Source organism: Protomyctophum parallelum (genome assembly GCF_964188405.1).
Source record: "Protomyctophum parallelum genome assembly, chromosome: 1".
Lineage (NCBI taxonomy): Eukaryota > Metazoa > Chordata > Actinopteri > Myctophiformes > Myctophidae > Protomyctophum > Protomyctophum parallelum.
The window spans coordinates 45,336,506-45,363,602 of record NC_139697.1 but is presented as its reverse complement, the minus strand read 5'-3'; the positions used below and the strand labels follow the sequence as shown (position 1 = coordinate 45,363,602).

At 41.2% G+C, this 27,097-nt stretch overlaps 1 protein-coding gene across 1 annotated transcript in view; it reads left to right on the top strand.

The window, feature by feature from the left end:
• Positions 1-26,804, top strand: part of LOC310872607 (uncharacterized protein) — a gene marked incomplete at its 3' end in the record, with an annotated part of 236,003 nt that extends 209,199 nt beyond the window's left edge. Inside the window, exons 4-7 of the mRNA XM_083784622.1 lie at positions 22,509-22,527; positions 25,536-25,603; positions 26,034-26,108; positions 26,791-26,804. Coding sequence (XP_083640748.1) covers positions 22,509-22,527; positions 25,536-25,603; positions 26,034-26,108; positions 26,791-26,804 — 176 coding nt within the window. The remainder of the gene's footprint in view (positions 1-22,508; positions 22,528-25,535; positions 25,604-26,033; positions 26,109-26,790) is intronic.
• Positions 26,805-27,097: the final 293 nt, after the last annotated feature.

Genomic DNA, 27,097 nt, shown 5'->3' with positions numbered 1-27,097 from the left:
ACACACACACACACACACACACACACACTTACTGTTGTTGTGTAACCCGCTCGACCCTCCTCTTAACGTGACGGAGGACAGCTCTGTACATTTCCTCCGTCTTGCCGCTCATCAAGACCATTGCGAAAGCCACCACCCTGCCCAGGTAGAGGCCGTGGATGCTAAAAAATTGGTAGAACGGCCTTGGGCACGTCTTGAACGTCCCGTCCATATAGATCTAAAACAAAATTTATGTCATTATATGCATACTGATATAAATTAGACATAGGCCTATATATTATTGCGGAAAACCCTTATTAAAAAAATATTCGGCCCCAGCACCTTTTACTCGATCAAGCATTGCTATAAATGTAATTATTATGGGAGAGGGGTACTAACCTGGTCACACTGGCTCAATTTCGTGAAATTGGCCTCCGTCCCAAAGACTACGAAGCCATGCTGCCGGTTATTTTTGGAGAGGAACTCATCCCCTCCCCAGGTGAGTGCCCACTCGCCCTCCACTTCGACCTCCTGCAGAGTCTGCGGGATGGGAGGCATGAAGCTGGCCCGCTGTCTCTCCAGGCGCGACTTCACGGCATGAAAGGGGGGGCAGTGTTGCACGTCAGCCGTTTGGGCCACGACTCGGTCATAGACCCGCTTGACGGGGAGGGTTGGGTCTGCAGCCACCTGCTCGAGCATCTGCTCAATTACAGCAGTGGTGGCGACGAGGTCCTCTTCGGCCGCGTGGTCGTGGTTCCCTGGAGGACTTGTAACGACGATGGCTGGATCGTCGGCCTCCACATCTAGCCACCTCGTGTGTAGAAACACATTGCACCCCCGACGGGCGCAACGCCAATATATTTTGTCAGGCTTGGTTTTATTCCTGAGGTAACAAATTATTAATTATTAGGGCTTTCCCTCCGCGACTGTTCGCAATTTGAATATATGCTTCAGCGTCCATGATGTAAGAGAATATATCTCACCATGGGACGCTCTTTTATACCCGTTAACTTGATTGATTAACACCTGATTCCAATACATTGTACGAATACCTCAAACTCATTGGCCGTGGCAAATTGAAAAATGTCAAGGAGTTACATTTTTAACGTGCTGGGACATTGGTAGCACCCGCGCGTAATGACTGCGATCATCCAATCCAAGTCCAGCACCACCTTAGAAATAGCTGTCCAAGGTGCTGAAGTATCATCGTATTTTATTAAACCAACTGCAACCCAACTACAGGTGCCCATTGCAGTTATATTTATGAACATTAATCGTTTTTCATTATACATAAACCTGTGCGTAAACGTGCGTAATACAGCTCTATAATGGGCTACCTATAGAGCGTTGAGGAAACCCTAGGCTACATACCAGTACAAAAAGATGGGGGCGGTGGACGACAACTATAAAAGAGGGTTTCATTTTGTCTGAGGATTATAAATGACTGCATGTCAACGCTCTATAGGGTCCGATGTGGGTCACAATGTCAATATGAACACCATAGAGGCTCAGAGCTGTATTACGCACGTTTACGCACAGGTTTATGTAGAAAGAAAAACGATGAATGTTCATAAATATAACTGCAATGGCCAATGGGCACCTGTAGTTGGTTTAATAAAATCCATAACTTTGTTTAATTTAAAATTGACTGTAAATGCATTTTATTTTTGTAAACTAAAAGAAATGTAGGCCTATAGGCTTTTGTAGCTGTAGCCTACAGTTTGTGTGCCCATGGCTATGGGTTTGATATAAGGCCCTTTTTTATTTCAATCAATAAATGTTTATTACCGGACTTAAGGTCATTACACACTGGCGAATTAGCGACGCGATATATTCGTGCGAATAATTCGCATTTAAAAAAAACCAATTGAAGTCCATGCAAGCTTCCACATCAGTGGCGAATGTGCGAATGTGCAAAAATGCGACCGTTTTCGCTTTTATTTGTTCGCTCTGGTGTCGTATTTTGCAGAGATTCGCAGGCGAACTGCAACATGCAATATTTCGCATTTTCAGATTGCTTATTCGCATCGCGTCGCTAATTCGCCAGTGTGTAATGACCTTTACTTGTAACAGAGTATTTCTTGAAGTAAGTGGTTCTGTGTATGTGTCTAATTGTCTATTGAATGGGTTGAATTAATACACTAATGTTGAGATTTATCGGAGCAGCTTGTTTGGGTTGTTCCTTCCTGCGGCCTGCCAACGCATTTTGACATTTTGAACTTTGACCATTTTCAGCTTTTTTGCACAGTTGCGGTTGCACAGTTGCTTGTGTTGTTGACTGGTTGGTTCTTCAATTAGGTTGAAAACCTTCGAAAACAAAGAAACAGGTTTTAACAATGCCAAACAATAAACGTATCTTTTCAAAACAATAAGTTCCCTTTTTAAACATGCTTGATTTTAAACATTAAATATATTTTTTAAATAAAACGTCTTTTAAACAATGCGTTTTAACAATAGTGTTTTTACACAATGAATGCCAAAATGTAAAGTCGACATTTTAACCAAATTATTAAAGTCATTTTTAATTAAACATTTCAGAACTGTAACCTTTAAGCTAGAATAATTTAGTAACAACAAATGTTATGTATTTAAGTAAGTAAGTAAAGTATGTATAAGAATTTAAAGGGAAAAACTGAACTTTGAGCTTGTAGATCAGCTACAAGTAACCTAGGCATTTGACATGCCTTTAAACATGCAGGTAAATCATACATTCACATTTTTGTAGTCTCTTAAATTAGTAAATATAAATTTAAATGCAAACTCAAACAAATTGAGGCTATACTTAAGGTTCCAAACTTAACTTAATCTACAGGCATTAGCCCATTAAGGCCAGATGTTTAACCACATTAAGCAGTAAGCATAAAGTAGAAGAAGAAAATACAGTAGACATAACAGACCATTGGCGTCTTTGGGGGTATAGAGCTCTTGGGTAGACCTTCAGCTTGCTTGTTTGTTAGTTGTGTGAGTGTCACCACCACCAGCCTTTAACAGGTGTTCAATCAGCCAAATGAGCACCAGCAGCCATCTTGCAGCTGATTCACTCTGGGAGATGTAGTCTGAGGTCTGAGGTGTCTTGAAGATCCATGCTCCATTTATGAGTTTTAACTCAACAACAATCTAAGGTGATTCCTGCGCTCCAGACATAGTGTTTATGAGGAACGCACAATATGCCTATTGATTGATTGATTGATTGAAATATTTATTAACAGTTTGTAGAATTTACAGTACATTTTAAGCACAAACTCAATACAAAGACTGTTAACTGTGAGTGGACAACCCAATTACACTTGTTTACAACAGGGTCCACATTGTTCAATTCATCAAAACATTTAGATACATACAAATAGACACTTCTATGTAGCTAAAGAACAGAACAGGAATTCATCAGCAAAAAGGGAAAAGATACATATACAGTGAGGGGAAATGGGGCGGGGGGGGGGATCAATCTAACTGAGGCCTTGTGGATTGATTAGAGTAGGCCTACACATGAATAATATAGGCCTAAATCCAGCTAATCATCATTGTGCAATATGGGGTTCCCAGCTGCGCACATCACTGCTTTGCATGTTCATTCCAAAAATACAGTTAAGTATGCAAAACAATATAGGCTACAGAAAACAGCATGGGGCGTGCGTGCGCACGTCCCGTGACTCCCGTCCGTCAGAGGGGAAGAGTGCGTCTGAAGTGAGACGCCAGGGGCTGCACATTGGATAGCCTCTAATAATAATAATAATACTAATAATAATAATATGTTGATGAATATAACTAACGTGCACAGACATATCATATAGGCTATGTCTTCCCGACCGTGTAAGGTTATTAAAATGGACATAATCAGATATAGACAACTTGTGACTTTGACGCACACACACACACACACACACACACACACTCATTACGACCGTGTTGCTGACAGAATAACAGGCGAGGCAGATGTAGGCTATATACATCTTTATTTAATTTAATAAAATGATGGGATTAATGACAGATTAATATGCTTTGACGAAGGTGCAAATTATGTCATCCCTACGACACACACACACACACACACACGCACACTGTCTCACACACACACACACACACACACACACACACACACACACACACACACACACACACACACACACACACACACACAGCTGAGCAGACAATTATAAGTTCTTATAATTTTCACGGTGACCCGCCCCGCCCCCCGCACTCCTTTGCATTTGAATGTTTGAACTGCGCAAACGTAAACAGTCCGGACAGTGAGGACAAAAGAGGTGTTACAAATGATCATTTGGCATGCATTCTGCATTATGTGCGCCCTTGCCTGTGCGTCGGATGGCGGTGTTTAAATATCGGAGGGGGGGGGGGGGGCATTGTTTGTGTATACATTTCCGAGGGTGCTTGTGTTGCGTCGGAACGGGGGGGCGTCGGAACGGGGTGCGTCGGAATGGGGTTGCATCGGAACGGGGGTGCGTCGGAATGGGGGGGCGTCGGAACGGGGGGGCGTCGGAACGGGGGGGCGTCGGAATGCCGGGGTGTAACCCTTCTGGGGGGGGGGGGGTGCCTGGAACTACATATTTTGAGATGGGGGGTCCGTGGCCCATTAGAGATCATTCTGGGGGTCCTTGACATGAAAAAGTTTGAACACCACTGACACATAGAAACATGGGTTTTTCAGAAGAAAAAAAATTAGAAGCCTTTTTTTGGTAACACTTTACAATAACGACCTGTTATAAAGCATTTATAAACATTTATAAGCAGTTTGTAGATGAGTAATAATCATGAACAGACTGTTTGTTGACATCCGTAAATGTTTACCTAAACATTTATAACACTGTGAATAGTTTACTACTTACTAATACCTTACTAATAACGTATAAATGATGTTTAAACTTAGTTATAAATGTTTAGGTAAACATTTACGGATGTCAACAATGATTGTTCATGATTATTACTCATCTACAACTGCTTATAAATGTTCATAAATGCTTTATAACAGGTCGTTATTGTAAAGTGTTACGCTTTTTTTTATCGACCTCAGTCCAAAATGGGTTAAAGGAGTAGTTCACACAAATAATGACTCGTTTCCTATCAATTATACACCCCATGAAGCCTTGAATTCATGGGAGATTTGTTTTTATGGCATTCCTGAGCCAATAGTTTGATGACCGGTGGAGTCTCAGGTGTCCTAATGAGTCTCCTACTGACCTGATGACCGGCGGAGTCTCAGGTGTCCTAATGAGTCTCCTACTGACCTGATGACTGGCGGAGTCTCAGGTGTCCTAATGAGTCTCCTACTGACCTGATGACCGGCGGAGTCTCAGGTGTCCTAATGAGTCTACTGACCTGATGACCGGCGGAGTCTCAGGTGTCCTAATGAGTCTCCTACTGACCTGATGACCCGCTCATCAAAGTATTGGCTCAGGAATGCGACGAAAACAAAAACAAATCTCCATGAATTCAAGGCTTCATGCAGGGTGTATATATGCTTTTGAATTTCGAGGAAAAGCTATAATTCTGAGAGTGTACAAATGGAACGAAATGAGAAATGGGACACTAAAGTGTCTGTTTCTCCAAAGGCTCATACATAGTCTGGATTTTCGGTGGTGAGGTGACCATCGAAATACAACATGACGTCACGAGCCGCCACCGCTCCAGCCCTTCTCTCTGTTTTTACTCACCACCGCTCCACGTTATTTCAGCTCCGGTGGTCAGCTCACCACCGGAGCGGTGGTCACCTCACCACCGAAAATCCAGACTATGAATAGGCCTTAAGACTACAGGGTTTAAGTGGTTAAATACAGTACTAGGCTAAGTAGTAAATATACTCAGTTACTTTCCCCCACTACACACGCTGGGTTGTCCAGGCCCGAGGGGACGGACGCCACGGCGCCTGCAGACACCAGGTTGGCGGTGGACAGGTCGTAGACGGTGCCAGGGAGTCTGTCCAGCGCGCAGAAAGCCGCCAGGCTCACGCACATCATGGCCGCCAAGAAGAAGAAGAAGATCTCCGTGGAGAAGTGCGGAGGGAGATACTGCGTCTGCAGAATCAGATTCAGTTGTGTTACCATGCAGGTTTTTACAGGTGTATTTTTGAGTAGACGTTTTAGACAACTTTCAAATGATTTTTTTTATACATTTGAAAACTTGTATAAAGATGGAGCATTCTGCATAATGAGTACTTTTACTTTTGGTACTTTAAGTACATTTTGAATTTCCGGACTTTCACTTGTGTAACAGACTATTTCTACATTGCAGTATTTATACTTGTACATAACCCATTCTGGGCGGGAACCCCTTTTGGTGTTTTAACTAACTAACTAACTAACTATGTTATACTTTAGCTATTGAAAAATAGCAGATCTACAAGCTCATATAAGCGCGCCACTGAGTGGCACGCTTACGAGCTTGTAGGTCTGCTATTATTGAAAAATCTTGAAAATGTGGCACAAATCTTTGAATATAAGTTATTCTTTCAGAAGTCATGCAGGCCTATTAAGTAATAAATGTGAGTACGTTTTCCACTGATGATGTTAGTCATAAGGCTGCAGCAGGTAGCAGGAATGTATTGAGGTGTTAGAGTTAGACATAAAGAAAAAATCACACCCGTGTGAACTGAGTCTCTCTCTCTCTCTCTCTCTCTCATTAGCATCACTATGCCTCTCTCTGTGTTTCTGGCGCCCCCTACTGGTACTAATAAGTCATATACTCGTGCTCATTAACGTCACATAGGTGGATACATAGTCACATAGTCACGGACATTGCTGGTTGTAGGAGTGGTTGCACCACTCAAAAAGTAGCAGTTGTGTACACGATATACCTGCAACGAGCTGGAGTTCGCGGTGACATTGGTGACGTTGGCGCATGTGGCGATGCCGACGCCCTGCGCCAGGTGGTGACGTAGTGCGCGGGGAGCTGTGTCATGAACGGCAGGAAGGTGACGGACGAGGTGCAGTCCACCAGGGCCAGGAAGAAGGTGATGACAAAGAAGGCAGTGCTGCGTTTAGCTCCGCCCACCACCGTGGTCCGGTCCCAGAAGAAGGCCAGCAGGAGCAGGACACCACGCCGATGAACAGGATGCTGGATGCGTCGGTAGTGGGAAAAAGTAACAAAAAGTATCAATACAATTTACAATTTAGGCATTTAGCAGACGCTCTTAATCCAGAGCGATTTACAGTAAACAAGAACAAAACATGGTAATACTGTTACATCAGTTGTGCGACCTCTTTCGGTCATCATGACCATAGTAACGAAGTTTGCTCGGTAGACAGAGAGCTTTGCCTTCTGGCTCAGCTCTCTTTTCGTCACAACAGTGCGGTACAGCGACTGCAATACCACCCCTGCTGCTCCGATTCTCCGTCCTTCTCCGTCTTCCCCTCACTCGTGAACAAGACCCCGATATACTTCAACTCCTTCACTTGGGGCAATGTCTCATTCCCTACTTGGACATCGGTTTCCTGCTGAGAACCATGGCCTCAGATGCTGATTCTCACCCCAGCTACCGTACACTCCGGTCCAGTGAGAGCTGAAGGTCTTGGACAGATGGTGCCATCAGGACCACATCCTCTGCAAAAAGCTGTGAAGCAATCGAGATCCTGTCCATGCAAATCACAAACAGGATAGGGTGACAATGCGCAGCCCTGGCGGAGGCCAACCCCCGCCGGAAACAAATCCGATTTAGTCCCGAGCACACGGACAACAGCTCTCGTTTGGATGGCCCTCAACAAGGTCGCCCTCGACCCATACTCCTGCAGCATCTCCCACAGAACCTCCGCCCGGGGGAACCAGTCATATGCCTTCTCCAAATCCACAAAACACATGGGCCAGATACCTGGCCATATCCTGATATCTGGTCAGTTGTTCCACGGCCAAATGACCAAATGACTGTAACTACTTAATATTCACCAAAACCAAACCAGATCAGAACTCCCACCACGGGACTCAGGCAACCGATTAATCCGTTTGCACTGTATTAATTGCAAGTATTTCCTACAGCTTTATAAGTCCAAAAATCAGAATGATCCCTTTTTTGTGTGTTCAACCGTGACCTAAAATGTCATGCCAATTCCGCTATACTTATACACACAGTATAATTGTAGATGACGGCGTTCTCTCTCAGCAGGCCCGGTCGCACTTTGTGCATGACGGTGACCAGCAGGGGGCCCACGTTGGCCAGTTGGATGATGACCGCCAGGTAGGACGGCAGCTCCCAGCCCTCCGGGAGGATGTTGACCATGAGTGGCAGCTCCACCCACAGGCCGTTGACCGCCACCCAGGAGCCCAGGCCGAACGCACAGGCCAGGAGATGGACCAGCAGAGCCATGCCGAGGTCTGGGTACCGTCCTAAAGTCGGCTCTTCGGTGCAACTGAACATTTCTGACGAGCCGAAATCATTTTGGCACTACAGCGCCGAAACAACGGTAAAATAGGAGTATGAATCGGCCCTTACAGTTTGTATTTGTTTGCCTTTCAGGCTCCATAACCACAAATTGCACAAGGCAGATATGACATCTTTGTCATATCAACAAACAGGTATGTATGTTCACTGGACCTGCAGTATGCCAATAGCCCTAATGGCATGCTGCAAAAATATACCGAAAACCTATCTCCATATTGCTGGTCTCGGACAGGAACAAACTGCAAGTTCAAAAGGGGGCCAGCCATCCATTCCGAAACACCGCCATCCAGAAACACTGCCATTCCGAAACCCGGCCGAAACTCCGCCATTCCGAAACACTGCCATTCCGAAAGGGGTGTGAATTGTCTATTTTCATGTCAACCAATGGCCCTCAGCTCTGAACTCGGTAGAATCTGCACCTGGCTCGCTGATAACAAACTATCTTTACAACTGGGAAAAAACTGAATCCATTCTCTTTGGATCAAATAATAATCTCAGCAAGGCAGATGGCTTCTTGTTCTTGATTAGAGTGGGTGACAATATTATCACACGGAAAGATGAAATTACCTACCTAGGTTCCATCCTGGAGGCAAATATGTCCGGTGATAAAATGGCCACAAACCTAATCAAAAACGTCAACCAAAGAACAAGATTCCTTTACAGGATCTCCTCACTGGTCAACAAAAACACCTTGAAGATGAGGTATATTTTGATAGCTTATGCCTTAATAGTTAATACATGTCATAATTGTACACATAATACTTCAGCTATATGGTTCACACGCAGAGAAACCTGAGTGAAGGGGTCACTACATAAGCCTATAGAGACAGCTGTTACTAAATTATGGTAATCTTAGTTAACTTGCTCACGGGATCCCTCGAGAGTTATTTACGAGGCGACCTGAGATAACAGAGACTTATATTAGGGGTGTAAAACCCCACAGGGTCTGTGTGAACTCTTAACTCTGGGTGGCAATCTATGGTTAGTGTCAGCTGTTAGAGCTCATCTCTGGGTCATATATACTGTTTGTCTGTCCTGAATAACAACATATCCTTGCCAAATATGCATCTAGAACTAAGAATACAGTCTAATTATTTCATTACATATGGTAATCAATGTCCTGTATATTTGATATGGTACATACATTTCATTCTTATAGTTACATGTTTAAACCTGTTAACAGTTCTCATCATGATGTCTGAGTGACACTCAGAATAGCCTAGTCACTGATTGGTCAGGAAAAGTAAGGACACTTTAAGTCCCACCTCCCTGATGTGAGGAGGGACTTTTTGACTTTCTAAAGTTTCTATAGTATAAAGGCAATACGTTTTTGTCTATACGATGTGACAGACAGATACAAGTTGATTTGAATGGACTTTGTCGTGTGTGTCTCCATTTTCTTGTAGGCCGTTGATCCTACGGCCTTGTAAGCTGAGTGTGTTTGTATCAATAAAACTGCGATACGACATTAGACTGAAAAGAAACTTCTCTGCCTGATTCATGAAAGGGTGGCCACACCGTTTGTCCTGACTCCTGTATGCACAGAGGGCCGTGATCCAGATACATCAAAGACCCTTACAGGTACAATGTTTCTTCGACTATGCATGCACCTCCTGGTACCACAGCACCTCTAATAAAGCCCTTAGTTAAAACTAGGATCCAGACATCCCAAAACAAACTGGTCAGGCTACTACTTGGCCTCACTCCCCGAGCCCACCTCACCCCTGCCCACTTTGACAGGCTGGAATGGCTTAGGGTTGACGACACAGCATCTTCAATGGTTCTGGTCCACAATATTCTATACACCACCAAGATACCCTGTACCTGTCCAAATACTTCCTTAATGTCAACGAAGTCCACACCCACAACACCAGAGGGAGTTCAACAAACCATGTGCAACCCAGATTCGGCACAAAAAAGGGACTAAATTAATTTCGCTCCTATGCCACCAAAATGTAGAAGGCCCTACCAACAGTCATTAAGACATGTGAATCCCTTGACTCCTTCAAAACCGCCCTCAAAGGGCACCTACGGACGGCTGCAATTAGAAACTGGCCCCTGTAAAATCTGAATCCCCCACGCCAAATGTGGCGGGAACCCCTTTTGGTGTTTTAACTAAGCATTATGTTATACTTTAGCTATTGAAAAATAGCAGATCTCCTGGTACCACCTACAGGCTCATAGCGTGCCACCGAGTGGCGCGCTACGAGCCTGTAGGTCTGCTATTTTTTTTTAAATCGTGATAATGCGGCACAAATCTTAGAATATATATTCTTTCAGAAGACTTTTTATTTATTTTGACGTCAGGTCTAAATGGGTTAAATGAAAATATTGTGTAAACAAACAAACAAAAATCATTAATTTACACAACACTGATGGTATAGTTGCTATAAAGTCTATTATCTTTGAAATAAATTAAAAAGGTTTAATCTGCAGCAATATTTGCAACATGCAATATTACTCTCAAATATCAAATGAAGACATTTAATAATAGATTTAAAATCCCTTTGCTTCCAGGCTGTGTTACAGGGAACAAACTGAAGGCTTTGGATGTGATGGAATGTGTGAGATCAGAACGTTGTGTCCAGTCATTAGTGGTCAGGTTAACTGTTAATAAATAAATCAATCAATCAAACATTAACCACTTAAGCCAATTCAGAAAATAGCTGGGAAAAAAGGCACCAAGCTTGTATATCGGCTGTTTTCCACAAGAAATTTAAATGTCTGAAAATACACATTAAAACGAATCCAGCATATTAATTGAAAATATTGTGTAAACAAACAAACAAAAAAATGCATTAATTAACACTGATGGTAGTTGTTATAAAGTATATATCTTTGAAATAAATGAAAAAGGTTGAATCTGCAACATCATTTTATACAATATATAGTGGGGCTCCCTACTTCAACTCTCTCTCTCTCTCTCTCTCTCTCTCTCTCTCTCTCTCTCTCTCAGCTATGGGGTCCTTGGGGTGAAAAACTAGTATTAAGTGCCGTAATTTCTTTCCACCCTAAAACATGATCATCAGTTATTATTATTATTATTATTTAAGGAGGAAGAATCTCTTAAAAAATTGTACAGTATTGTTAAAATGTATTTATGTGGACATGCCCACCAGTACATTAAGTACCGGTATGCCTGGTGGGTGCACTGAAGCCACACCCACAGCTGTTGTTGTATGATAAAGGGGGGGGGGGGGGGGGGGCGGGATAAAAAAACTTCAGTGCACTGTGCCTAAACATGTTGCGACTCAGGTCGCAACATGTTTAAGCACAATGCAAGGAATAAATGCATTCGCCATGTATCTGAAGGAAGTCTGATCCAATCATTTTTAGATTAAACATAAACACAACGGCCCAGGCCGTAGCGTAACGGTCTGGGCACCGGACTGGTAATCCAGTCGCAGTGTGCCGCGGGTTCGACTCCCGGACCCGACACGGCCTTTACTGCATGTCATCCCCCCATCTCTCTCCCGTTTCCTGTCAGCCTACTGTCTGTCCCTTCAAAAATCAATAAAAGGCGTAAGCCGCAAAAAAATATCTTAAAAAAAAAAAAAAAAACATAAACACAACAACACAAACATTAAACATAAACACATGACTAACTGGGGAAAATACAAAAATCACAGCACTCCATCTTTAAAGAAGAAACGTCCTGAATGGAAAACACTATGACGTGACTGGAAAGTGTTTGTGAGGTTATCCCAGAATGACCTCATCACAGCACAGTTGCTGTGCTGCTTAATGTGGATTAATTACAGATTAACATTCCCATTCCTATAGCTTTTATACCTTTTACATATTTGATATTTTGCTAGTGATGTCTTTTGTTTTAGCATAAGAGAGTGAGTTACCATGTCACACACACCCACTACTTTTATACCAGCATGCTGTGAACTTGTGTCGTGACAATGACACTGAATGACAATTGCCCATTTTATGCCATAAACACAATAGTCTGGTTAATTATTTACAATTTAGCTAATAGCTATAGACAAATCCATGGAGTGTAGGAAATCAATGCTGACGTGTCAAGCTGCACTTAACATGCAACACCTCAGCAATGGCTGCGCCCAGGGCACCCTATCTGTGGATTTGTATATATTTAGCTATACAATCATATAGGCACCACGTTGTTGTATGATGGTGTTACTTACGAAAACAGCAGATCTACAAGCTGACAACGAGTTGCACTGCGATGCAATGCAGCATTTTATTGTTTTCTGTTTTGTTTTTACTGAACAAATTCTGAAAAACGTTTCCTCTTAATGACTTGCCCACTATATGTAGGGAAACTAAAGGGAAAGGGAACAGAAAGCTGACAGAAATAGAAAAAGAATGAGTCACATCATTGTCATTATATTGTCATGCACCCGTTAAAGCTGTGAAGCAACAGGCATGCGTTCAAGTTGGACAAGGCCGAGTCTCGTGAGGAGGAAGACAAAATGTAAACATATCTCATGTGATGAGCAGTTAGTTAGTTGTTATAAGCCCTTGTGAAACTGCAGTTTTATGGACAAAACAAATTTGTCCTCATTCTTATACTTAATATTATCCTTAGTATCCTGAATGAGTTCAGCTAATTTCCCAGAAGCATATAATGTACAAGGAATAAAAGTTGCATAATGTACACAGCGTGAAAAGTCGGCAGTATTGAGCAGTACACAGTGCAACTTCATTTGTAGTACTATATAGGATGAATACTCACACAGGTGGTGTTGTTATGACGTGTATAGGGTTATCTGTCATATTTGCATGTTAGTTAGTTAGATAATAAGTTTAATTTATTGTCCACAATGTGGAAATATGTCAACAACAAAACAGCAACAACACTTAGTTACACACAATTATCTTCATGGCAAATTTAATGCAGGACAACAGTGACAAGTACATTAAAAACAAATCTAACGAGACATGGTATCATTTAGTGCCTAATGGCATCAGGAATGAAGGATTCTTTAATGATGTTAAATGGTTAGCTGTTTCTGTGACCGGTGGCCAAAAGAGTTGCATTAAACTTTTACACCATTTATGAATTACTACTCCATGAGCAACACAAAAGCCATATACAGTATGTTGTTTTGCAATAATTATTGTGAACCCACAGAAAGTTGTTCTCTGCTTATAACGACTATGCCACTTTATTTTCTTTTGGAGATATAGAACTAAATTAGCACACACAACATATTTCCATCATCCAACAGTCATGAAAAATGTAATACATTTGTCAAAGGTAAATAAGGACAATTATATACAAGAAACAAAAGGAAAGAAAAAAAAGACATCCTCCTGACACCTGTCACATTTCCCTATTATGCTTGCTCACTCTAAAGGAGTTGAGCTTGCGTAGTAGGTGGAGGCGTTGGTTACAAGTCTTTCTGGTCAGTAGTTTCACTGAAAAAAATATAGAAAGCAGTTTGATGTGTGTTTGTATATAGGGCACGGGTTGCCCCGCGACCCCGACCAATCTACAGTAGGCTATATGAATGCATTTGTTCTGTTCTTATTCTCCATGGCAGTGCGATAAGGAGGACTTGTCAAAATATCCCAGTGGAATAAAGAAAACGGGCGATGACCTCCAGACGTTTCCGAACTCTTCGCGGGTGATGGACATCAGAGACGACGGTGTACTGGTCCTGCCTGCTGTGACCCGGGAGGACTCGGGCTTCTATAAGTGCAAAGTTGTAAAGATAGGACGACAGAACCACGAGAGCTACACCAACCTGACTGTTCTAGGTAATACCTAGACACAGTAGGCCTATGGCATTTTACTACCATTTTTGATTGATTGATTGATTGATTGAATACTTTATAAGACAAAAATACACTAGGTCTAAAAGGATATACCCCAAAATGTCCCACTGCGGGGGTGGCATCGTTTCCCAAACAGGGAGACTCGGGACGCCCCATGTTTGGGTCGTGGACCCATTTTTATGGGTCCCTTTTTTTTCTCCGTTCACTCTGGGCCTATACTATTTAAAAACATGAAAATAAATCCCAACTTTTCATGAATTAAAAACAATTACAGCATTTCTCAAAAGTATTTCATAGATACAAAATATAATCAAATAATTTCCATAAATACTGTAACGATCCCAGGAACCGGAGGCAGAGACGTAGTTCCAATGATAAAGATCTCTCTTTATTAACTCCCAAGATCACTCATGAAACAACAGCATTTGTGCACATCCAAGTTAGTGATGCACTCTCAACCTAACTACACACACACAAGAGCCTACACATAGGACCCCCGTCACTCACTCCCCAGTGCTGCAATTCCCACCCCCAAGACAGTCCTATTGGCTGCAGCCACAGCTGGCCGCTACACTACATTAAATTGACCCCAAACCACTTTGAAATAAAAAGTGAAAAAAAAATCAAAATAATAATATTTAATTGCATTTTCATAGCACTTTTCCAAGTGCTCAAAGCGTCCTCACTTCGCACATTCACACAACAATGGTGGCAAGCTCACACCGACCAACTCATTGGAGGTAATGTAGGGTTCAGTGTCTTACTGTCTTGACAAGGACACTACACTGGAAAAAACCCACTTAAAAAATAAGCAAAATAATATGAAATACAAGATGTATTATCATTAAAATAAGCAAAATAATCTGCCAATGGAACTAGTATATTTTAGCTTGTCAAGATTTCTTGAAATAAGATGTAATATGTGGGCTATCTAGACAAAAATACAACTTGAAATTAGCGGGGAAAACTCATTGTTAGCTATATTAGCTGATAGTAAGTTATATGACTGATCAAATATTAGCTGGGGATACTCAAATTGAACATGTGTTACTAGTATTGGGACATTCTTTTTGTCTCAATATAAGACATTTTGCCCAGTTTGGCAAGCCTAGTCGTTTCAATTCAGGTGTATGCATCTTATTGCAAGCTCTACAAAAGTGATATTGTCCTAGATATGAGACCCATTGTCTACTTCAAATAAGGCTGAAACAATTAAAATAAGTCTTGCATTAAACAAAATATTTATTTTACCCTTTATAAAATACAGCAGCAAAGCAGTGCATCACATAACTTCACAGTATTGACAGTATCACCATATTGATTGACTGGAGCACCAATCACCCCTCGATCTGGACAGAGGAGACTATAGTTTTCACAACAATAATAAACATAATATTGCACTGTCTGGCATTAGATGCTTTACATTTTGGCTCAGTGTGTACTGAAGTGAACTAAACATGTATATAATGTAACAATATTGACAATTGCAGAACGTGTCATGTTTATAACATTGAGGTCGCGCCTAACGAACAATGGCATGTCCCTCAATACACGTACAAAGTGCTTACTGTATATTTATTTAAACATTAATATAAAACACAGGCATTGCTTCAAAAGGGGGAGATTACCAAATGAAATGTAGCATACTTGTGCTAAGTTGCAGTAACACAATACTTCAAACATCTGACCAATGTTAATAACATTCAAATGTAACTGTTGGAGATTTGAAATACTGAGGGGGGGGGCACACAAGGCTACACAAAATGCTGGATGCAGCAGCCTAGCATACAATCTGGATGGGGAGGGGGTAACTAAAGTCCACATCTGACCATTGCTTTAGTTTTGGCCAATGAAAGCTTTCCAATCAGCCATGGCCTTCTTGTAAGATGAAGTGAGGTCTCCCTCATGGATTTTGTCCAAGAGGACCTCCGTTTGTATGACAGAAAGCAAGGTGGATACACACTTGGGGTATGTAAGGTGTAAGGTATAATAGTAGGCCATAAGGTACAAAACACCATCTGCTACCTCACATTTTGGGAGTGTGTGTACGGGCTCATCTCCTATAGCCATGATGCAGTCTGACTCACTCACAACCAGCACAGGACAGGATAGAGGACGCTTCTTCAAGAACGCATTGGGGTCTTCTTTTTCCTTTAACACAAAACACACATCCATCCATCAGGTAATGCACTTTTGTTTCAAGGATCATTTCAGTGTTTGAGGGGCGCTAGCCCCTCCTATATACACAGGTTTTAAAAAACGCCATTGACAATGCAGGGAAAATGTATGTCATCTTGTTTCTAACAAACATTAGATTAAATCCCATTAACAATAAAGATAATTTAATGTTTGTGTTGGCACCGTTTGTTTTACATCACTTTACCTAATCAACATGAGTTAGACTTTAATATATTAGCGCCCCTCACTTCACACAGGTGTGCTTTTTAAAACCTATAAGACAGCTCAATTCTGATGAAGTTATATGCAGGACCTTCAGCTATAAGTTGCTTTTGGTGAATAGTATACGGCAAATATACTGTAATGTTGTACACCGCTCACCTCCAGGACATGCACAAGAGCCTCACTCGCGTCCCGTAGCTTCTTGGGAGCAGCAGCCGCAGAGGGGAACAGTGATGGCAGTGCACGGAGGACCATGAGAGCCTGTTGAACTGTTGAGGAAAAGATTCCTTACATTTATATTTTGAATAAATGCACGATTATCTACAATGCATTCAACAATTGATGGGACAGCCAGGAGATTAAAAAGAAAGACAAGACACTTGCACATTAACTTGATACATGGACCCAACATCAAATGCTTACTTTTGGTCATTCCCATTGGAGGTTTCATCAACTTTTTCGCCACGCCATAAAACTGCACCTTCAGGCAGAAATCATTCCATCTTCCTTTCAGTTGACCAATGTAGTCGCTGTTGTTCCTGTCCAGGATGCGGCGAAGTTCCGCCATAACCTATGAAATATTGAATATATAATACAGACATTTAAATGCATCCTTTAGGAGGACATTGGCAAAACGTATATAATTATGCCTCATCAACAATCACTTACATGTCCAATGACATTGAAGCAAGGATATGCCTCCATAATTCTGTCGTATCTGTGCTCCTCTGGAATGCAATCAGAATCAATGAATGCTCTTCTGGCTTTGAATTCCAAATCCAGGAGCTGAGAGACAGACTCGTGGTTTGGATTCTTCTTCTTGTACAACACTTGCAGGGTTCTGTAGTGTTTGGCCATGGTTGCTGGACTGTCGGAGTCAGGACTGTCGATGTCTGCTGGCTTGTTCGCTATAAAAAGGACACAGACACACACACACATCTATATTTAAAATTGCATTCTGTTTATTAAAGACCTGGAGATACACTATAGAAATAAAAAATATATAGTACATATAAAGTGTATTTGAAGATCACCTCTTTTGGCCATGGTTGCTGGACTGTTGGAGTCAGGACTGTCGATGTCTGCCGGCTTGTTGGCTATAAAAGACAGACAGACACACACAGCTCTATATTTAAAATTACATTCTGTTCATTAAAGATCTGGAGATATACTATAGCAATAGAATATACAGTACATATACAGTGTATTTGAAGATCACCTCTTTTGGCCATGGTTGCTGGACTGTTGGAGTCAGGACTGTCGATGTCCGCCGGCTTGTTGGCTATAAAAGACAGACAGACACACACAGCTCTATATTTAAAATAACATTCTGTTCATTAAAGATCTGGAGATATACTATAGCAATAGAATATACAGTACATATACAGTGTATTTGAAGATCACCTCTTTTGGCCATGGTTGCTGGACTGTTGGAGTCAGGACTGTCGATGTCCGCCGGCTTGTTGGCTATAAAAGACAGACAGACACACACAGCTCTATATTTAAAATTACATTCTGTTCATTAAAGATCTGGAGATATACTGTAGCAATAGAATATACAGTGCATTTGAAGATCACCTCTTTCATTAATGGAAGAGTCCAGGAAGGGAAGGAAGGGGTTTGTATTCCCCTCTGAGGAGGAGTCGATAATGAGGGTTGAGTCACTCGAAATGTCATCCGAGTAATGTGGTTCCTCAAGAGGAGGCACCTTTGGCTGCAGATGGCGCTTCTTGGAAGGTCTGCCTTCTGGAACAGTCTTTTGGGGGGATCTCACGTTCTGCAATCTTTTGTATAGCTGTCCATACACAGTGGCCTGTACAAGACAAAAGTAAAGCATTGTAATTTCCACTTAAAACACTAAACACTTTAGTCAACTGGATACATTTCACTTACCCATGTATTGTTATTGTTCAGGTCCAGCAGCATGGGGTAGTACTGGACTAATCTTCTTGCCATCGCTGTAACCTCTGGCTTTGATGGGTATCTGTCAGATTCAGCATCCCCCTTTGCCCTCAGGATTGCGATCATACTGGTCATGGTGTTACGGATGAGCCGGCATCTGAGGTCCTTGGACATTTGGCAGGTCTGCTCTTCACCCTTCTTCGCCAACTCAAAGTATTGTTTTCGGACGTGCTCAAGTTCGGTGTCTGTGTGTACTACGTAGTCTGGGAAGGAGATCTTCACAACCTTTTCAGGGGTTGTGTATTTTGCAGCTGTACATCCTCTAACAGGATTCGGAGTGGAAGTCAGTGGCAGTGGCGACTTGTTAACAGAAGTAGAACTCCCCGAGTCTTCTCTGCCAGATTCCTATGAAATAAAATATTATGAACTACTGGTAAACCAACATTTCCTTTTTACTGTGTTAAACTGCACTGACAGCATAGCACAAGTATACCATGTTTAATTTGGAGGTTAAATCTTGCATCAGCTAATCTAGAGGATATTGGAGTAAGCAATTACCGGTAATAATAGTTGATCATGTTTTGCATTATTATTGTGTTAGTGTTAAGCAGAACAATTCTTGTGGTATAATAAATCACTAAAGTACATACAGGTTGGTACTTAATTATTGTAGAAACTGACCTCAACACGATCATCATGACATGAACGCCAGACTGCTTTCCTCCTCAAGAAGTTTTCTGGGCCTGGGAAAAGATCCTTCAAGTCTTCACGAGTCAGGGTGCCCATCATTGCCTCACTGATGTTGGCAGCTACAGGGAAATAGGAAGAGAAATAACTGTTTATTAATCATTTGTTTTCATTAATATAACACAACTGGAGCTGCAAATATTTTAGCAATAACTCTGATAATGAGAAGTGTACATTTTATAATATCAGTGAGAGTGATTTGATCTGGTGGTCACCAGCTAACTGACTGATAATTAGGAACCAAATGGATCCTTACAGGTCCATTTGTACAGTGGTAAAAAAGGTCTGTAATAAATACAACAGGCAACTAGGTGGCATGGCTTTTTATCTAAGCACCTAGCCAAGACCCAAGATAGAATTCTAAATAATATTAGCCCTACATCAAAAAATAAATAGATAATGATTAACTAGAACTTTACTACAAGATGACAGGTCAAGAGTGATTTGATTATGTTTTGTGTAGACTACAGCCTGCATGTCCCCGATATCAAAATGTTTTGGCATGAAACACGTTAGATCAGCCCAACTAACTTAATTCCAATTAAAAATTGTGTAAAAAAGACCAGATTTACAACCTCACAAGGCGACCCCCATATGCTGTGATGTGAGTTTGAAGTTTTTTTTACAAACAACGCGATAGCATTTAGCGCAGACACGTCAAATAAATGGATAACATTAATACGAGTCATGAACCATGGCTAGGATAACATCAATAGTTATCTGATGTTGTTTAAAGATATTTGCACGCATTACCCCTTAAAGTTGACACAGCAACGTCGTCCAAGTCTTCCATGTTAGCAGAACTGGCTAGCTGGCCTGGTTAGCTCCACTTGTTGTTGGCTTCTAAACATGTGCACAATACACAATGACATTAATAACATTTTTCAAATCAACTTCAAAAGTAACATTTCATGTGGTATTTAACTTACCAGCAATAACGTTTGGTTTCAAATAAGGTTTCGTTGGTGAAGTCGCAGAGAAAAAAAGACGGTGTGTTCTTAGGTGGAGGTGAACAGAATTGCATTACCGCTTACCGGTACAAACTACAATTTGAATTAGTGGACCCAGCTGTGTTTCATACGGACAATCAAAGGAGCCGCGTTCCGTTCGGTTGTCTTCGGCTTTCTTCGGCTCGTGGGTCGCTACCATTTAAAAAAAGTAGGGGGGGTTGTAATACTAATTCATTCATAAATCAATTTAAAACGCATCGTTTACTTTATTTATGATAGCCTTATAACATATATGCATGTACATATTACGTTTTGTTGCCTGAATTCTGTGCAGTGGAACAAAAATTCAACTAAAATGGAACTGTACCCTACCTACACTACATAGTCTGGTCGGGACCGGAAATGCTCATTGTAAAGTGTAAACAACGGAACGCGCATATGGTCAAAATACATTACACGCTGGAAGTGAAGGGAAGCACAGACCGCGGCTTTACATCCACATTTAAGTTATTAGTATTACCCTTTTCTTCTGTACAGCACTTTGGTCAACCTTGGTTGTTTTAAAACGTGCTTTATAAATAAAGTTGGATTTGATCTGACCTTACAATATCGATTAGGTGATGTAATGATGATATAAAACAAACTGTCAAAACAAACTAAAACAAATTAAATTTTGTTAATTGAATTTAATGTTTGTGTTTAATAGGGACAAGATGATGTAAATTTTCCTTCATTGTCAATGGCGTTAAAAAAAACATTGAACAAGTCCTGTATTAAACAAATAAAATATTTATTTTCTCAACCCTTTATATAAAAAAAAGAATACAGCAGCAGATTATGTACAGTACACAAAGCAGTTGATCACATCTTCAGTATACAGTATTGACTGACTGGAGCACCCTTCCCTGGCTGGACAGGCCACTATATATCATTCACAACAAAATAAACAAAACACAAAAAATAAAATAATATTGCACTGTCTGGCATTTCAAAACGTATTTGCTCACAGTGTGTACTGAATTGAAAATTCCCAAACATGTCAAGTGTGTACAGCATTGAGATCATACCTGAACATAATGACCAATTCAATACACGTACAAAGTGCTTACTGTATATATAAACATTCAAGGGGCATTGCTTCAAAAGGGCAAGTTTACAAGGTAGGGTCGTGCGATTGCCTTGCCATGATGCAACTCCAAGGTGGACAAGAAATTGTATCTATTAGTAATTGACAATTCCATATATGCTCCTCGTTGGCTTACATTGTATGGTGCGACAGCTGTCAAAGTCTCTCCCTTAGCTTATGAATGCAATGATTCAGACAATATAGAACATAAAAACACCCAGTACCATTTTTTCCTCCAGTTCTGGTTCTCTGTGTACTACGTGGTCTGGGAAGGATATCTTCAAATCCTTTACTTGCTGTAAGAGTGACTTCAGAGATGTTTCACTGTAATATGTAAGTTAATGAGGCAATGGATTTCTTGCCCACCTTTATAGTTAGGCTACATCATGGCAAGGTCACTACACAACCCAAACCTCTACCAAAGTGATCTTGTCCTTACAACATTAACACAAACAGCTGACCAATATAAACAAATAGCTGACAAGGGGTTTCCTCATTATAAAGTGCAGTATAATAACATTCCAATTAAACAGTTTGGATAAAATGTACTGCTGGGCCAACAAGGCTAAATGAATACAGCTGCCTAGATTTAACCTCAGGTAGTTCTACTTCAGCTAACAACTCAGTACATTACTGAAGTCCACATGTGACAATTGGCTGACCTTTCCAATAAAGATGTATTAAAAAAAGTATATATACTTTTATAATATATATAAATAAAGTATATTTCTTGAAATTAGTTGATATAAAACTTTTACAAATAGTACACAGCTTAAAAATTAGTGATATTCCAAAATATGCTTGTTTTATCTAAAACATGACTCAATACCAGATTGTTTCAAGATTTTATGACATAGCAAGATATTCAAGTTAAACTGTATGAAAACAAGTCCCTATATCTCACAGAAATAGATGATGTATCTTATATTAAGATGATGAGGTATTTTGAATAGAAATAAGCCAAATATACTTAACAAGATTTAGTGTTTTTGCAGTGCAGCTATTTTAACTATTTTGAAATGTTTTAAAATAGTAAAAAAATGGCAAATAAGTTCAGGGATAAGGGGCAAGGGGTGGCGCAAGATATAGCAGCTATAGATGTTCTCCCCATGTCCCCCATGTAGGATAGGTATAACCTCACAGAATACATGCAGTATAGCCTACTATTGTTTTCTCTCTGAAAAACCTCAGTGTACAAAATGACCCCACTTTGAGAACCATTGCACTATTTAACGTGTTTTACTATTTCTTTTTTCTATTGCAGATCATCCATGTTGCGTCAGGTATGACTATGTGTACGCGACTCTCACTCTGTCTAACCCTGTCTGCTGATGGCTCACCAGCTTTGTGTCACCTGTCTGTCTGTCCACTAGCACCTCCTACAGGTTGTTCAGGGCATCTGTTCAGCTTTGAGTGGAGCTGCCTGGGATCTCAAGTCTGCATGCATATGACCACGTGGCATGAAGTGGTACATTCAACGATCTCCTCCTAAATCTTTGATATCCTTATCTTGAACTAGATCCATCCAGTCCCGGGGAACCAATCAGAACTCAGCAGCAGACCAGAGGACCAACCAGCTGAGAGCAGGTACAGACGATGGAGACACCCCGCATCAACCAATCACAATCAATCAATCAATCAATCAGCTACTTTATAACACATTGTTATTCAAATATATATATATATATATATATATATATTTACAGAATTATGATAATTGTGTGAATCAGACATTGACGCTTATGGATGTCTGTGGTAATGTCTTTCAGATGAACCTGCAGCAGAGTCCAGTGACGCCATATATTCAGATATTGACAAGGAAAGGAAGGGTGAGCGAATGCACAATGCTCACGTGTGTGTGTACAGTAATGTTGCTGCTGTGTCAGAGTGTACTTCATAATATTGTAAGTCTAATACCACACTGTTCATCACCTGAAGCCGACAGTAATTGGTGCATTTATATAGCACCTTTATCCAAGGCGTTTTACATAGATTGTGCATTACATTCACCCAGTCATACATTCACCGATGGCGGTGGAAACCATTTCGACACTAACACTGGGGGAGCCCGGGTTCAAACTGGCAACCTTGCGGTTGCCAACCAGCCACTCTACTCCTGAGCCAACGCCCTCAGTAGTCTTAGGGTACAATCATTCATTTCGTATAGCTAAACAAATGCTACATGAACTGAACAGGTCTACCAGAATAGAAGGCTGTGCCACTGCCTATATTATTATATTATATTATATTATATTATATTATTAGGCTATATAAAAGGCAGTTTCAATTACAGGCTTAACATGTGCAAGCATTTCAAAATCACACCCGTGTGAAGTGAAGTGACAAAACAAACATTAAATTATCTTTATTGTTAATGGGATTTAATGTTTGTGTTAGGGACAAGATGACTATATGATTATATAGGAGGCTAGCGCCTCTCAAAAAAAGATGCTTAATCAGTCACATATTTAAACCTGAGCTTTAACATTCCGCTGTAATATTACTGCATAATAACATATGATTATTTAAATGTGATTTTGAAAAGAGGGTGTTGACAGAATTATAGAGATGAATTCAAGTGGAAATTATTTGTGTCTGTAATTTATCTCTCTGAAAAAACTCTGAGAGTGTACAAAAACCCCACTTTGAGAACCACTGCACTATTTAACGTGTTTTACTATTTCTTTTTTTCATTGCAGATAATCCATGTTGCGTCAGGTATGACTATGTGTACACGACTCTCACTCTGTCTAACCCTGTCTGCTGATGGCTCACCAGCTTTGTGTCACCTGTCTGTCTGTCCACTAGCACCTCCTACAGGTTGTTCAGGGCATCTGTTCAGCATTGAGTGGAGCTGGGATCTCAAGTATGCATGCATTATGTGGTGAAACTCTTCACTGTCAGGTTAAACAAATTAAGTCTCTGGTGTTTCAGTGGAGACATGTGGTTGTCTAGTCTCTACACCACTGTCCTCTAGCCTGACTGACTTTGTCAAGTTATTGGAAAAAAAAATAACATCTATAGCAGTGGTTTTGTTACGGTGTCAAAATGTTCTGAACCCAAAATGCAGAGTCACAGGAAACAGTGTTGAATTCAAGGTATTTAATAAATGAAATAGGCAGAAGTCTTACACTGAAGTTGATACTCAGCAGGAATCCAGGCAATAATCTCACAACATGAGAAGAATGCAGGAACACAGGACAAAAACTCACACTTGAGTAGAAACGCAGTAAACAGGAATATATCTCACTCAGGAGTCAGGAACCAAACAGAAAATGACATGGTAGTCAAAACAGGAAACATGCACCGACGACATCAAACTATGAACTGACACCGAAAGTTTGTAAAGAGTCCAGTTATATAAGGGGCAGGCTGATTGTCAAAGTGTTCACAGGTGGGATGATGAGGGGGTTGGAGACAGGTGAGTGAACTGACTGTGTGAGTGGAAGGGAAAGTGGGAGTTGCCAGGTCTGACAAGGTCTATGGAGAGGTTGCCAGGTCTGGCAAAGTCTGTGGAGAGACAGATGGACCGGCCGGGAGCCAGACCATAACAGGTTTTCAACCCTTTTTATAGCAAGGCACATTATTTATTCAGCCTTTGAGTCACGGACCAGCACTTGATGACATTTAGCCTGATCAGACCCAAAACGTTGGATATTGTGTTGTCGTTGGATACGATTTTCCTCCACATTTCCTCCATGCTGTATTGACGTGGTACCATTAGGAGAGATAACAGGCCAACGTCAATAAAAATAGTAATTCTTCTAACTCTTTTTTAAGTGGTGCAACCACTTCTACATCCAGCGATGTCCGTATGTTATCCTGTATCATGTATCCGTCTTGAGCACGAGTGGTGTGCGCATGCGTGAAATTGGAAAGAGAGAAGTATGTGACATGGCTGCCACCTGCTGGACGCAAATCCAACTACTGACTGTCTAGGTTCATTGATATCTATAATAAAGCTAATCTGACGAGCAGAGAGAGAGAGAGAGAGAGAGAGAGAGAGAGGAGGGGGGGGGGAGAGAGGGGAGTTGCACCACTTGGTTCACACAGGTGTGATTTGTTTTTTATATATATAATCTTTATCCCACGATTTTGTAACCCATTTTTCACTCCTGTGTAATGTGATCCTGGGCTCTACACACCCTCCGCCAACCTATAGTCCCCATATATGGTGGACATGGGGAGAGCAATGGACTTGAACTCACTTGTGTGTGTGTGTGTGTGTGTGTGTGTGTGTGTGCGTACACGTCTCCTCCTAAATCTTTCATATCTTTATGTTGGACTATAGATCCATCGAGTCCCGGGGAACCAATCAGAACTCAGCAGCAGACCAGAGGACCAACCAGCTGAGAGAAGGTACAGATGATGGACACACCCCGCATCAGCATGGTCAGCCTTTCAATCAATCAATCAATCAATCAATCAATCAATCAATTAATCGGCTACTTTATAACACGAATGTGTATTTTCTTTTTTTTTAATTTACAGAATTATAGAGATGAATTATGATAATTGTGTGAATCAGACTGCAAAGGGAAGAATAAGTCTGCATACCGTTTTGAAAGCTCCCCAAAAACTTTATTCACCAAGACGGGGTAAAAAACACAACATTTGGGCCTCTGTGGTCTTCGTCAGGTGTGCAGACTTATTCTTTCTTTTGCAGTCTGTTTCTCTTTTGTTCGAGCACCCGTTGAATTAACCCGGGATGTGCGTGCACCTCCTGGCCAATTGTGTGAATCAGACATTGATGCTTATGGATCTCTATGCTGTAACTCATTTATTTCAGATGAACCTGCAGCAGAGTCCAGTGACGCCATATATTCAGAGATTGATCTCAAAGATCTGGACAAGGAAAGGATGGGTGAGCGAATGCACACACAGCTCACACTGGCGTGCGTGCGTGCGTGCGTGTGTGTGTGTGTACAGTAATGTTGTCATCAATACACAATGAGTGTCAGAGTGTACTTCATGATAATGTAAGTCTAATATCACACTGTTCTCACATGAAGCCTACAGTAGTCTTACTGTGTCTTAGGTACAATCATTCATTTCGTATAGCTAAACAGAAATGCGAAATGAACTATTTCTATTAGGCTATATGAAGGCAGTTTCAATTACAGGCTTAACAGGTGCAAAGCATTTAAAAATCACACCCGTGTGAAGTGAGGCGCTAATATATTAGGTCACATTCCCACCTAATTGGGATTCTTGCCTATTTAATTTGCTGCGGTTTGCCTTCACACTGTCATCCGCAGCAATTGGAAACGCAGCAGGGGGGACCTTTATCAATGTGTTCCATTCATAAACTAGCCTACACAGTGAAATCTATGGTGATAAAATTATACTCATAACGTGCATGTGTCGTGTCGACTGGGACTGGGAATGGACCCCCCCCCCCCCAGCTCTCTCGCTCTCTCACTATACGCATGCAGCCACGCACTGTTCTTTTGGGCATGGAGGCACAGCGCTGAGCGCACTGATATAACAGAGAGCAGCGCACATGTGTTTACAAGTTTATCGAGATGAAAGTCCCTACTCCCCAGTCCCCACACTGTGACAGCACACATGTTTACGGCACGCACAGACAGACAGACAGAATATTCTGTAGGCTATAATACACTGCAGTGTATTATGTGTTTTCTTAAGCAATTGATTAATGTACTCGTCCTCATTTCGATCAGGGCTTCAGTCTCCTCATTCGACCACGTCTATCTGTAATCATGAGTAACTATCAGCACTAATTAGTATTCAGTGTCATTTCTCATTTCACTTTGCAGTTGTTCTGTCCCCTGTACCATGTTGATCTGTATTGTATTGTATTGTGTATGGTCATGGTGTTGGGTGCCTGCA